This window comes from Somniosus microcephalus, chromosome 2 (genome assembly GCF_052327205.1).
Source record: "Somniosus microcephalus isolate GS21.2 chromosome 2, FLI_Smic_1.0, whole genome shotgun sequence".
In the NCBI taxonomy this organism is placed as follows: Eukaryota; Metazoa; Chordata; class Chondrichthyes; order Squaliformes; family Somniosidae; genus Somniosus; species Somniosus microcephalus.
The window spans coordinates 216795297-216810665 of record NC_140988.1 but is presented as its reverse complement, the minus strand read 5'-3'; the positions used below and the strand labels follow the sequence as shown (position 1 = coordinate 216810665).

At 42.9% G+C, this 15369-nt stretch overlaps 1 protein-coding gene across 1 annotated transcript in view; it reads left to right on the top strand.

Moving 5' to 3' along the window:
- Nucleotides 1–15369, top strand: part of atp8a1 (ATPase phospholipid transporting 8A1) — a 546817-nt gene that overhangs the window by 509048 nt on the left and 22400 nt on the right. Inside the window, exons 35-36 of the mRNA XM_085969404.1 lie at nucleotides 13443–13501; nucleotides 14921–14924. Of these exons, the coding sequence (XP_085825530.1) occupies nucleotides 13443–13501; nucleotides 14921–14924 (63 nt within the window). The remainder of the gene's footprint in view (nucleotides 1–13442; nucleotides 13502–14920; nucleotides 14925–15369) is intronic.

Genomic DNA, 15369 nt, shown 5'->3' with positions numbered 1-15369 from the left:
AATTTTTTTTTTTACTTTTTTCAACTCTTATCCTGGTAAAAGCAGCAAGAATTGTAAGTGTTTTCTGCGGGCGGAGGGTCTCCAAAAAATGGAACTCCACCCGCAGAGGCCCTGCTCCAGCGCAGCCGGAGGATCTGTCGAGCTTTCTTGACAGATCGGAAATGCCGGTTTCCAGCGCATGCGCAGTGCATGCCTAAAACCGGCATTTCCGTTGGCCCTACGGGTGAGTACATAGTGCGTACACACCCGTAGGGACCGGAATTTCTGCCTCATTGTCTTGGTTGATTACTAAACACCAGAGTAAAGTAGTGCTAATAGAACTGAATCCCCATGATTATGAAAAAGTACTTAAGACTACAGCTAGTTTCAGAAACATTGAGATTTATGGGGAAGGGGAGGGAGAGGAAGGAAATCTAGTCAATCAGTGGCCCTTAAAGAGGCCTTTTAAAAACAAACACATCACTCATCTGTGGGCCACAATGATTTAAATCGTCCCGACATGTCTTAAGTAAGCGATGAAAGAAGCTGTGACATTTACTACAACTGTTCTTGTGCCTTAATAAAAGCAAATTAAAGTTCATGAAAATAATTATAATCCTGTCCTTGTGGGTTTGTTCATCCAAATGTGAAAAAATAAATAATTGCACTTTTCATTCGAAACTTTTCGTCCCACTCAAAACTATAGCTAGACACATCTGTCTAAAGTGTTTTGGTGCTTGTCTGGAATATGGATACACTTGGGTATCCCGCACAGCAGAGATCTGAAAATTTACAGGCACTGTCAAGTTGAGCACATAATGATTAATTTGGTGACAATATCAGTTGGGAGGGTACCAGCTGTTTTAATGCTAACTGAGGAGTCTCATGATTTTGAGAGAGAAAATCTGTTACTTTATGATCAACCTTGATTTAAACCTGTTCAGATTACTATTTCACTTTGTGATGTTTTAAGTATGGAGATGTAATAAAAATGCATCTTAACTATATTGTCTTTAGTTTTTGTATTTATCTTTAACGTTTAGTTGCAAAACAAAAGTGAAGGGAATTTCTTGCAGAAATAGAATTGTACTCATTTTGAAAGCTACAAAAATGTTGTATTTAGGATATTCCTTTTACTTCAATTACATTCTGTAACCCAACTTTCATTTTCTTCATGCAGCATCTTACACAGTAGGGTAAAAAAATATTGTTTTGACTACAGTTTTAACAGGCGGCAGAAGCATGTCAAGTCATTCAGAAGATGAGAGGTATTTTTGTTGTATAGCACTTGATGACAGATATTGTGAGCCAGTCAAAAGCAAGAACAAATAAATATATAATAGCAAAATACTGCAGATGCTGGAAATCTGAAATAATAACATAAACTGCTGGAAACACTCAGCAGGTCAGGCAGCATCCGTGGAGAGACCGAAGCATTCTGAAGGGACTGCACCCTCTGCAACACCCTGGTCCACGCCTCAAATCACCCCGAACAGCCCCTCCCCTCCCCATGGCACCTTCCCGTGCAAGCGCAGGAGATGCAACACCTGCCCTTTTACCTCCTCCCTTCCCACTGTCCAAAGCCCCAAACACTCCTTCCAGGTGAAACAGCGATTTACTGGTGCTACTTGCAATCTAGTATACTGTATTCGCTGCTCACGGTGCGGTCTCCTCTACATTGGGGACACCAAACACAGATTGGGTGACCGCTTTGCAGAACACCTCCGTTCAGTCCGTAAGGGTGACCATGAGCTTCCAGTCGCTTGTCACGTTAATTCTCCGCTCCACTCCCACTCTGACCTCTCTGTCCTCGGCCTCTTACACTGTTCCAATGAAGCTCAACGTAAGCTCGAGGAACAGCACCTCGTCTTTCTATTAGGCACTTTACAGCCTTCTGGACTCAACATAGAGTTCAACAATTTCAGACCATAACCTCTGCCCTGATTTTTTTCAGGCGGCAGCTGTTGATGATTCTGCCATCCCCATTTGCAACATTTAACCTCTCCTGCCTTCCACCCTATCACAGACCGTCCCTTTTGTTCTTTCCTCCCCTCCCCCCTTTCCCTGCCTCTGCATCTGCTTAAAATCTGTTAAATCTCTAACTTTTTCCAATTCTGACGAAGGGTCACAGACCTGAAACGTTAACTCTGTTTCCCTCTCCACAGGTGCTGCCTGACCTGCAGAGTGTTTCCAGTGTTTTCTGTTATTACAAATAAATATATATTTGAGACTTCAAATTTATTGTTTGCTATAGCACAATATTGTTCTCTAACAGGGAAGCTGATGTACAACTGTACGTATGATAGAAAAAGCAAAACTGGAAATCTGAAATAAAAACAGAAAATGCTTTAAATACACAGCAGGTCCATCTACATCAATAAAAAGAAAAATATATGTTAACATTTCAAATGTAGACCCTTCATCACAACTGGAAAATGTCTAGCCTCATGGGATACAACAATGCAAAGGGAGGGAAATAGCAGGTAAAAGACGAGAGTCAAATACGGTGACTCATATCACAGAGGGGCAGCCAATGGGTTTAATATAGGAACTGGCTCCTCAAGCCTGTTCTGCCATTCAATTGTTACCTTACCAGCTAAAATCAATCAATCTCAGTCTTGAAAATTTCACTCGACCCAGTATCCACAGCCTTTTGGGAGAAGTGAGTTCCAGATTTCCACTACATTTTGTGTGAAAAAGTGCTTCCTGATTTCACTCCTGAATGATATAACTCTAATTTTAAGATGATGCCCCCTTTGTTCTGGATTCCTCCATCAGAGGAAATAGTTTCTCTGTATCTACCCTATCAAATCCCATCATCACATTAAACACCTTGATTAGATTATCCCTCATACTTCTAAACTCCAGGAAATACCAGCCAAATTTATGCAGCCTGGCTTCATAATTTAACCCTTTAAGCTCTGGTATCAACCTGGTGAATCTGTGCTATACCCCTTCCAAGGCCAATGTATCCTTCCTGAGGTTTGGTGGTTCAAAAAATACTCCAGATAGGGTCTGACCAAAACTCTGTACAATTGAAGCATCACTTCCTCACTTTTGAATTCCAGTGCCCTTGAGATAAAGGCCAATATTCCATGAGCCTTTTTGATTATTGTTTGTACCTGTGCACTAGCTTTTAGTGATTTGTGTACATGGACACCGAAGTCAGTTTGCTCCTCCACAGCTCCTAGACTCTCGCCATTAAGAAAATACTCCAGTTTGTCATCCTCAGATCCGAACTTGATGACCTCACACTTCCCCACGTTGAACTCCATCTGCCATAATTTTGCTCACTCACTTAGCCTGTCTCTTTTGTAACTTCCTCCTCGCATCCATACAACACACTGTGCCTCCTAACTTAGTGTCAGCTGCAAACACGGATAATCACCTCTGTATTCCTTCATCCAGATCATTAATATATATGGTAAAATGCTAAGGCCCCAGTACAGATCCCTGGAGAACACCATTTCTCTTCATTTTAACTCTGTCTCCTACCTCCCAAGCATCACCAACCCATGTCACAAGGTTACTTCCAATTCCGTGCGTTCTCATTTTTGCTAACAATCTCTTGTATGGAATCTTATCAGCTGCCTCCTTGAAGTCCATATAGAGAACATCCCATAGACACTCCCCTATCCACCATGCTAGTGACCTCAAAAAAAATTCAGCTAGATTAGTCAGAACTGACTGACCATGTCTAACCAATTTGATTGAATTTTTCGAGGGGGTGACTAGGTGTGTAGATGAGGGTAGTGCAGTTGATGTAGTCTACATGGACTTCAGTAAGGCTTTTGACAAAGTCCCACATGGGAGACTGGTCAAGAAGGTAAGAGCCTTCTTGGAACAGTACCCATGGATTGGAGGGTAGCTAATGTTACCCCACTATTCAAAAAAGGTGGTAGAGAGAAAACGGGGAATTACAGACCGGTAAGCCTGACATCGGTAGTGGGGAAAATGCTAGAGTCCATTATAAAAGATGTAATAGCAGAGCACTTGGAAAACAGTGACAGGATCGGACAAAGTCAACATGGATTTACAAAAGGTAAATCGTGCTTGACTAATCTACTGGTATTTTTTGAGGATGTAACTGGTAGAATAGATAAGGGAGAACCAGTGGATGTGGTGTATTTGGACTTTCAGAAGGCTTTCGATAAGGTCCCGCATAAGAGATTAGCGTGTAAAGTTAAGGCACATGGGATTGGGGGCAAGGTACTGACTTGGATAGAGAACTGGTTGGCGGACAGAAAGCAAAGAGTTGGAATAAACGAGTCTTTTTCCGAGTGGCAGGCAGTGACTAGTGGGGTACCGCAGGGTTCGGTCCTTGGAGCCCAGCTATTCACAATATATATTAATGATCTAGACAAGGGAACTAGATGTAATATCTCCAAATTTGCAGACGACACAAAGCTGGGTGGGCGTGTGTGCTGTGAGGAGGATGTCGAGTAACTCCAGGATGATTTCGACAGGTTGGGTGATTGGGCAGAAGCATGGCAGATGCAATATAATGTGGAGGTTATCCACTTTGGTAGCAAAAACAGGAAGGCAGATTATTATCTGAATGGCAATAGATTGGGAGAAGGGGAAGTGCAACGAGACCTGGGTGTCCTTGTGCACCAGTCGCTGAAGGTAAGCATGCAGGTGCAGCAGGCGGTTAAGAAGGCAAATGGTATGTTGGCCTTCGTAGCGAGAGGGTTTGAGTACAGGAACAAGGATGTCTTGCTGCAGTTGTACAGGGCCTTGGTGAGACCACATCTTGAGTATTGTGTGCAGTTTTGGTCGCCTTATCTGAGGAAGGATGTTCTTGCCATGGAGGGGGTGCAGCGAAGATTCACCAGGCTGATACCTGGGATGGCAGGAATGACTTATGAGGAGAGATTGGATCGATTGGGCTTGTACTCGCTGGAGTTTAGAAGAATGAGAGGGGATCTCATTGAAACTTCTAAAATTCTGACAGGACTGGACAGACTAGATGCAGGAAGAATGTTCCTGATGGTCGGGGAGTCCAGAACCAGGAGTCTAAGGATAAGGGATAGGCCATTTAGGACAGAAATGAGGAGGAATTTCTTCACCCAGAGAGTGGTGAACCTGTGGAATTCTCTACCACAGAAGGCAGTAGAGGCCAATTCATTAAATATATTCAAGAAGGAGTTGGATATATTTCTCAAGGCTAAAGGGATCAAGGGGTATGGGGAGAAAGCAGGAACCGGGTACTGAATTTGGATGATCAGCCATGATCACATTGAATGGCGGAGCAGGCTCGAGGGGCCGAATGGCCTACTCCTGCTCCTATCTTCTATGTTTCTATGAGCCCATGGGATCCAGGGCAATTTAGCACATTGGATCCAAAATTGGCTTAGTGGCAGGAGGCAGAGGGAGATGGTCGAAGGTTATTTTTGTGACTGGAAGCCTGTGTGCAGTGGTGTATTGCAGGGATTGGTGCTGGGTCCTTTGCTGTTTGTAGTGCACATTAATGATTTAGATATGAATGTAGGAGGTATGATCAGTAAGTTCGCAGACGACACGAAAAGTGGTGGAGTGGTAAATAGCAAGGAGGGAAGCCTCAGGCTACAGGATGATAGAGATGGGTTGGTTAGATGGGCAGAACAGTGGCAAATGGAATTTAACCCTGAAAAGTGTGAGGTGATGCATTTTGGGAGGACTAACAAGGCAAGGGAATACACAATGAATGGTAGGACCCTAGGAAGGACAGAGGATCAGAGGGACCTTGGTGTGCATGTACATAGATCCCTGAAGGCAGCAGGACAGGTAGATAAGGTGGTTAAAAAGGCATATGGGATACTTGCCTTCATTAGTCGAGGCATAGAATACAAGAGCAGGGAGGTTATGATGGAGCTGTACAAAATGCTAGTTGGTGCACAGCTGGAATACGGTGTGCAGTTCTGGTTGCCGCACTATAGGAAGGATGTGATTGCATTGGAGAGGGTGCAGAGGAGATTCACCAGGATGTTACCTGGGCTGGCGCGCTTCAGCTATGAAGAGAGACTGGACAGGCTGGGGTTGCTTTCCTTAGAGCAGAGAAGGCTGAGGGGGGGACCTGATTGAGGTATATAAAATTATGAGGGGCATAGATAGGGTAGATAGAAAGGAACTTTTCCCCTTTAGTAGAGGGGCCAATAACCAGGGGGCATAGTTTCAAGGTAAGGGGCAGGAGGTTTAGAGGGGATTTGAGGAAAAACTTTTTCACCCAGAGGGTGGTTGGAATCTGGAACTCACTGCCTGAAAGGGTGGTAGAGGCAGGAACCCTCACAACATTCAAGAAGCATTTAGATGAGCACTTGAAACGCCATAGGCTCGGTGCAGATTCCAATAATGACACCTTTTGTCCAGAGAAAGTGAGTAGAGTTGAGTAAAGTTGTTGAGGGTGAGAATAGATTTAGCCATCAGACAAAGATAGCAGTGGATAGCAGCTGACTGGGGCAATACTGAGGGAAGATGTGAAGGATCCAGACATAAATGTAGTCAGAGCTGGAGATGTAGAGGGACTGGCTACCCAGGTGAAGAGATGACTGAGGCAGAATTGCCTTAAATCATCAAAGCAGCACATAACATTAGAGAATCACAGATTTGGGTATGTAAAAAGGGGGGGGGAAAGGAAAGAAAATGTAGCTCAGAAAGAAAGAAAGTACCTGCATTGATATAGCACCATTCTTCTCTTTCAGATGCTCCAAAGTGCTTCACAGACAATTAATTACTTTTAAAATGTAGCCACTGATGCATACAAAATGGTAATGGCCAGTTTGCACACAGCAAATTATCACAGTCAGCAAATTAGATGAATAAACAGTTAATTTATTTTTTGTGGTATTGGTTGAGACACAAATATTGGCCAGGACACTGGGAGAACTTCCTGCGTTTCAAATAAAAGGTACCATGTTATATTGTACATCCGCCTGAACAGGCAGAACGAGCTTCAGTTTAATGTCTCATCCTCTGACATTGCAGCACTCCCTCAGTACTGCACTGAAGTATTAGCCTGGGTTATGTTCTCAAGTCCTGGACTGGAGTTTGAACTCACAACCTCATGAATCAGAGTCGTGAGTAATGAGGCAAGCTGAGCGAAGTTCAGTGGAACAAGAGCCAGCTGAAATGACAGCTGTGTTGAGAGAGTCTCATTTCTGAATTTTGGAGAGGAGGTATAAATGGGCTGAGCAGGTAATGATGAGATTGGAGTCAGTGGATAGGGGGAGGGGAGATCTCCAAAAAAGATTAAAATCAGTGATGAAATCTGTTCAGTCTGAGCAACCTCTTAAACCCTGGCGGTTGTAGGCAGTTTTTACACTCCTTTAACCCAGATCCTGCCGCTGGTCGCCAGGAGATGTAAGCAGTTTTTGATCCTAGCCCAATTGCTAGACGGATGATTCAAATCGCCCCCGCCTTACGAAAGTTCTATACCCGGGAATTATTATTCAGAGTGTAAATGAAGTAAGTCACGGACAGGAATGCTTCGGTGAAAAATCAAACTTGTATTTATTTGGTCTAACATACACTGGCTAAAACATGCACTACTAAACGAAATCACAATCCCTGTGGAGAATAAAATCCAGATTACAATCAACATACATACGGTACAAAACTGGAGTCTATAACAAGCAGTACTTCCCTTATTGCTATGGTGGACGCTGATTCCACCCCTACCAACGAATTACCCAGTCGCATAAACCCCTTCACCTGGCTGAACCAAACGAAGCTCCCACCCTCGGAATAGCCCAAAAACTTCTCTTCTGAGAGACTATGCTTACCCCGATTTCGATCGCTCTGCTCGTCGGCTTTCTCTGGTACTACTTGTCTTGTTGGAGCAGGAGCGAGCGAGAGAGAATGGTGGAAAAGAATCTGTCTTTATAGATAGTCTGCCTGTCTTTTTCCCACCAATCTTAAAAATCCATTTGCTTCTGAGCACTCCGGTGTTAAATCTGTGATAAGCCATCCTCGGTCCCATGCGTATTGGGTTAATGGCCCCGAGTCTGGGACATCTTTCGGTCTTTGTGTTGGGAGAAATTCTAAGCACTCCGGTGCTTAGAACCTTAAACCCTGCTGGTTTTCGATATACACTAGTGTTCCTGATTTAATTGTAAACTGCACTTACTGCCTTCTTTGTGTTGTTTTCCTAACATTATAGTGTAACTAAACAAATTAGCAGAGATCCTAGGAGGCCTGCAACTACAGCGAGATAAAAGGATATCGAGGCACTGGAGAAGGTGCAAAAAAGATTTACAAGGATAATACCAGAACTCAGAGGGTATAACTCAGGAAAGATTTAACAGACCGGGGCTCTTTCCTCTAGAAAAGCGAAGACTGAGGGGAGACCTAATAGAGGTCTTTAAAATTGTGACTTTGATAGGGTTGACGTAGAGATGTTTCCATTTGTGGAGAGACAAAAACTAGGGGCTATAAATATAAGATGGTCATTAATAAATCCAATAGGGAATTCAGAAGATGCTTCGTTACCCAGAGAGTGGTTAGAATGTGGAACTTGCTACTACATGGAGTAGTTGCGGTAACTACCATATAGATGCATTTAAGGGGAAGTACATGAGCGAGAAAGGAATAGAAGGGTGGCTGTATTTATTTGCACCACAAGGAAGGATATTAGCTCTGATGACGTGGAATCTGTATGGGTAGAGCTGAGAAATACCAAAGGGCAGAAAACATTAGTGGGAGTTGTACACAGACCCCCAAACAGTAAAGCTGAGGTTGGGGATGGCATTAAACGGGAAATTAGAGACGCGTGCAATAAGGGCACAGCAGTTATCATGGGTGACTTTAATCTACATATAGATTAGGCTAACCAAATTAGTAACAATACTGTGGAGGAGGAATTCCTGGAGTGTATATGGGATGGTTTCCTGGACCAATATGTCGAGGAACCAACTAGAGATCAAGCCATCTTAGACTGGGTATTATGTAATGAGAGGATTAATTAGCAATCTTGTTGTGTGAGGCCCCTTGGGGCGGAGTGATCATAATATAGAATTCTTCATTAAGATGGAGAGTGAAGTATTTGACTCAGAGACTAGGGTCCTGAATTTAAATAAAGGAAACTACGATGGTATGAGGCGCGAGCTGGGTAGGATGGATTGGGGAATGTTACTTAAAGGGTTGACGGTGGATAGGCAATGGCAAACATTTAAAGATCGCATGGATGAACTACAGAATTTGTTCATCCCTGTTTGGCATAAAAATAAAACAAAAAAGGTGACTCAATCGTGGCTAACAAGGGAAATTAGGGATAGCATAAGATCCAAGGAGAGCACATATAAATTGGCCAGAAAAAGCAGCAAACTGAGGATTGGGAGCAGTTTAGGATTCAGCAAAGGAGGACAAAAGGATTAATTAAGAGGGGGAAAATAGAGTATGAGAGTAAGCTTGCAGGGAACATAAAAACTGACTGTAAAAGCTTCTATAGATATGTGAAGAGAAAAAGATTGGTGAAGTCAAGTGTAGGTCCCTTGCAGTCAGAATCAGGGGAATTTATAATGGGGAACAAAGAAATGGCAGACCAATTAAATACATACTTTGATTCTGTCTCCACAAAGGAAGACACAAATAACCTCCCAGAGATGTCGGGGAAAATAGGGTCGGGAAGAACTGAATGAAATCAGTATTTGTAGGGAAATGGTGTTAAGGAAATTGACGGGATTGAAGGCCGATAAATCCCCAGGGCCTGATGATCTACATCTAGGGTACTTAAGGAAGTGGCCCTAGAAATAGTAGATGCATTGCTAGTCATCTTCCAAAATTCTATAGATTCTGGAACAGTTCCCATGGATTGGAGGGTAGCTAATGTTACCCCACTATTCAAAAAAGGTGGTAGAGAGAAAACGGGGAATTATAGACCAGTAAGCCTGACATCGGTAGTGGGGAAAATGCTAGAGTCCATTATAAAAGATGTAATATCAGAGCACTTGGAAAACAGTGACAGGATCGGACAAAGTCAACATGGATTTACAAAAGGTAAATCGTGCTTGACTAATCTACTGGTATTTTTTGAGGATGTAACTGGTAGAATAGATAAGGGAGAACCAGTGGATGTAGTGTATTTGGACTTTAGGAGGCTTTCGATAAGGTCCCACATAAGAGATTAGCGTGTAAAGTTAAGGCACATGGGATTGGGGGCAAGGTACTGACTTGGATAGAGAACTGGCTGGCAGACAGGAAGCAAAGAGTTGGAATAAACGGGTCTTTTTCCGAGTGGCAGGCCGTAACTAGTGGGGCACCACAGAGATCGGTGGTAGGACCCCAGCTATTCACAATATATATTAATGATCTAGACGAGGGAACTAGATGTAACATCTCCAAGTTTGCAGATGACACAAAGCTGGGTGGGCGTGTGTGCTGTGAGGAGGATGCCGAGAAATTCCAGTATGATTTGGACAGGTTGGGTGATTGGGCAGATGCATGGCAGATGCAGTATAATGTGGATAAATGCGAGGTTATCCACTTTGGTGGTAAAAACAGGAAGGCAGATTATTATCTGAACGGCAATAGATTGGGAGAAGGGGAAGTGTAACGAGACCTGGGTGTCCTTGTGCAGCAGTCGCTGAAGATAAGCATGCAAGTGTAGCAGGCGGTTAAGAAGGCAAATGGTATGTTGGCCTTCGTAGCGAGAGGATTCGAGTACAGGAACAAGGATGAACAAGAATCTGAGCCGTTTTTTGTCTCCATTAGTCCTATCATCATCTTGTCTCGTTTTGAATACCCCTTAATGTCTCTTCACCTCTTTTGTTCTCTCCCAGCCTGGCCTTTTAATCTATTTCATTTCCTGTGCTTTTCCAGTCTTGACAAAGGGTTTGCCCCGAAACGTTAACTCTATTTTCTCTCCACGGATGTTGCCTGGCCTGCTGAGTTTTTCCAGCATTTTCTGTTGTTATTAACAAGGATGTCTTGCTGCAGTTGTACAGGGCCTTGGTGAGACCACACCTTGAGTATTGTGTGCAGTTTTGGTTGCTTTATCTGAGGAAGGATGCTCTTGCCATGGAGGGAGAGCAGTGAAGATTCACCAGACTGATACCTGGGATAGCAGGAATGACTTATGAGGAGAGATTGGGTCGATTGGGCTTATACTCGCTGGAGTTTAGAAGAATGAGAGGCGATCTCATTGAAACTGATAAAATTCTAACAGGACTAGACAGACTAGATGCAGGAAGGATGTTCCCAATGGCGGGGGAGTCCAGAACCAGGGGTCACAGTCTAAAGATAAGGGGTAAGCCATTTAGGACAGAGATGAGGAGGAATTTCTTCACCCAGAGAGTGGTGAACCTGTGGAATTCTCTACCACAGAAGGCAGTTGAGGCCAATTCATTAAATATATTCAAGAAGGAGTTAGATATATTTCTTAAGGCTGAAGGGATATGGGGAGAAGACAGGGTACTGAGTTTGGATGATCAGCCATGATCTCATTGAATGGCGGAGCAGGCTCGAGGGGCCGAATGGCCTACTCCTGCTCCTATCTTCAATGTTTCTTTAAGTGGGTTGGACCAGCTTTCTGATTGGTCCCCTTGGAGGACAAGACACACTCAACAGTTTGTCAGGAATGTGTAATTTGATCCTGTCTGCTGGAGAGTAATGCAAAGTCTCTACAATGTGTAATTTGATCCAGTCATTGTCACAGACTGGCTGCTTCAGTGCAGCTGCTCCAGTGCAGCCAGGACAGTGGCGTCCACCTGATAATGTGGAGGGTCACCTAGAAAAGCAAGATAACTCTCGCATGGCCATGTACGGCCTGCCCTGTTGACCTCCTCCCAATCATTAGTTGAGTGATATAACAAAATGCTGGTCAGGCAACATCTGTGGTGAGAAACAGAGTTAACGTTTCAGGTCACTGACCTTTCATCAGAACGTGAAACCTTAACTCTCTTTCACTTTCCGTAAATGCTGTCTAATTTGCTGAGTGAAATCCACAGCACTGACTATTTTACATAGTTTGAGCTGCAAGGTTGGTTTAATGAGGCACATTTCATGGTGAGGGTGACGTCATTGTAAGTAACATCATTAGCAAAACCGTAGATGCTCTGAGAATGACATCATCGAGTGGCCCAGCTCATGCCCAAGATGACATCACGGGTCAACTGAAAACCGGAAGTACCCACATTGTCGCTAATCACTCCGTCAGACTAAATACTCTGGGTGAGAGCTGCGGTGACTGATGTGGGGCATTGTGTGAGAGTCACGAATTGTTAGCAGGTTTATTGGGTACGAAGTGAACAGTGACAGTGTCATGACTTCAGGATTTCATCCAGTCCAATGATGTCACTTGCCGCACATACGCTGGGCTTTCCATGAATTCAACTCACTGCCGTTCATGGTCAAGATCGTATTTAGGGTTATTGGGGTAGATTTTGACTGCAATAATGTAAAATGGGTGATAGCAAATCGGTAGCCCGTTTTACATCTCTCCCAATTTTTATTACCATTGATAAAATACTGATGGCCACAGTGGCCTTTTCTTTAAAAGTTGTCCAATTGTCTGCTATTTGTTGTATGTAGTAAATGATTGACAGCTCAAACAACTGAGATAATGGCCCGGATTTTGCGGTCAGCGGCGAAGGGACCTCAAAAAAGCTGGCCACAAAGATTTAGCGGGCTCAATAGCATAGATTTCCTCCATTCCAACGTCTCTTTGAATTTGCCGCCATTTATAGGGAATCTGTGCAATCCAGAAACGGGGCAGGCAACATGCCGATCAGAATGAAGAATTCTCAGACAGCAAAGCAGGAAGTAAAATGCATGGAATATAATTCACATTTTAATCATTGAACTGAAAGCGAAATAAAAATTCGGACATGCGCATGGGATTAAGGGAAAAGCTGAAATATCAAACAAACTTTTAAAAAAAAAAAAATATTTAAAAAATCATGCAATTTTTAAATGTACTTCTGAGGGAATGAGACTCCACACTTGTAAAATTAGTTTTTCTGGGCCAGAAAGGTAGTTCAGCAGTAATTGTGAAATAGTATGCCGTTAAAAACTCAGTTACTCCTGATTGAACAAGGTGTAACATTTTCATCGGTTTTTAGTGAAAATAGTGTGTAAAAGGTTGAAGTTCACATCAAATCAGTGATTCTGTATTGATCGCATCTGCGAAGACAGCAACGGCGCACCCTATGGTGATGTAGGGTATCCCTGACAGCAACTTCTGGATTTTCGCGTTTAACTGTGCATGTGCGGATGCCAGAAGATGCTGTCAGTTTTACACAGTAATGATGGTGTGCGCTGACAGTTTTGCCGTCATTAACAACTGCAAATTCCAGGCCATTATGTTACAAAATAATGGCTCATAGCAGAAGTTACTGAATATCACTAACCAGAATTCCACTGTTTAGCTTTTGTATTCTGATCATCAGAAGATTATATAATTTCATGAAAAAAAATTCTGGTTCAAAATCACACCCTTCTGAATATAATGAATTCACCAGATTGGGAAAAATAAAAATTTGTCTTAAAAGTATTTTCCAATCTTGAAAGCGGTCTACCCAGCATTTCCAAGGAGCAGCAATGTTTCTGGGCCTTTCTGCTTATCAAGGCACTCTGCTATTCTGCCATGTTTAAATATTTTGTATATCGCCCAATTGCAAAAATCATTTACATCACTCATATATATTTTTAAATAAACTCTGATTGTAAACCACATTATTGTGCCAGAAGAAGTTACATGATTTCCTAATAAACGAGTTGTTCATTGAGTTGCCTGATTAATGTGGAACACTAGTTTTTCATTTGATTATTTTTAGGCACAATGATTTTATGTGTATTCTTTCAAATTCTTTTGAAATGCTTCTCCCAAGCCCCAAAACCTATTTCACTATCCTCAAAATACTGACATAGTAGCAAAATGTATTTGATAAATCGTCATCATTGTTAAGCTATTTGAAAGTATTGATGATAACTTAAAACTGTCAGGGTATTCTCTGTCTCTCTCTCCCCAATGGCTCAGTGCATGAGATGTTTTTAATTGAGAAATTAGGTGAAAGGCTAAGGCCATGTATGTAGTGGGATTAGGGAGCTCATGAAGGAAAGGGTAGGTGTATGGTCCCACCAAGGTTGAAAGCAAGAGAAAAGATGAAGTAAGATGAGTATTGTGTGCAGTTTTGGTCACCTTACCTGAGGAAGGACGTTCTTGCCATGGAGGGAGTGCAGCGAAGATTCACCAGGCTGATACCTGGGATGGCAGGAATGACGTATGAGGAGAGATTGTGTTGATTGGGCTTATACTCACTGGAGTTTAGAAGATTGAGAGGGGATCTCATCGAAACCTATAAAATTCTGTCAGGTCTGGACAGACTAGATGCAAGAAGGATGTTTCTGATGGCCGGGGAGTCCAGAACCAGGGGTCATAGTCTAAGGATAAGGGGTAAGCTATTTAGGACTGAAATGAGGAGGAATTTCTTCACCCAGAGAGTGGTGAACCTGTGGAATTCTCTGCCACAGAGGGCGGTGGAGGCTAGTTCATTAAATATATTCAAGAAAGAGTTGGATATATTTCTTAAGGCTAAAGGGATCAAGGGATATGGGGAAAAGGCAGGGACAGGGTACTGAATTTGGATGATCAGCCATGATCACATTGAATGGCGGAGCAGGCTTGAAGGGCCAAATGGCCTACTCCTGCTCCTATCTTCTATGTTTCTATGTAAGCTCAGAATGAGTGATGTAGTAATGTGCAACTAGGATTTTATAAGCCTGTAGATTGTAGCGCAAAAAGACTAAAAGATGAGGAATTCCATAATTTTGAGGTCTTGGGGAACTAGGTTTTCTGTAGGATATGATATGACGAATCTTGATCTCAATACATTGAGGAAGGAGGAGGAAGAGTAAGTAGATTAGCATATTTGGAGTTTAGGTAGAACAAGTGGGGGGGGGGGGCGGGTGGAGGAGAGTTCAGAAGAGCAAGCGCCATAGTATTATTGATAAAATAGAGAGAAACAAGTGAGGTTGCAGTGGTGAGAGAAGGACTGTCCATCAGACAGCAAAGTTTTTCCTTATTTTCTAGTCAGAAATGTGAGAGATGTTGGAAGAGCTTCCCAGATATGGAAGCAACATTCAAGTCTTGGGAGGACTTGGGCTTTAGATAGTTAAGAGCGGTTGAAGGTAGGGTGGTATGGAAAAGCAAACAAAACTTCTTGGAAGCAACTTTGCAGTGGAAGTTCTAAGTGATGTGGTACTGAGCCATGGAGACCAGATGGTTCACAGGTTGAATCCCTGGTCTAGACTGAGTTAATTGATCTCAGCCTGGGCAGCAGTTGCTTGTTTCCCTTTTAACATATTTGAAAGTTCTTTATCTGAATGCACGTAGCATTCGTAACAAAATGAATGAGTTAACGGCACAAATAATGACATATGGGTATGCTCTTGTGGCCATTACAGAAACATGGCTGC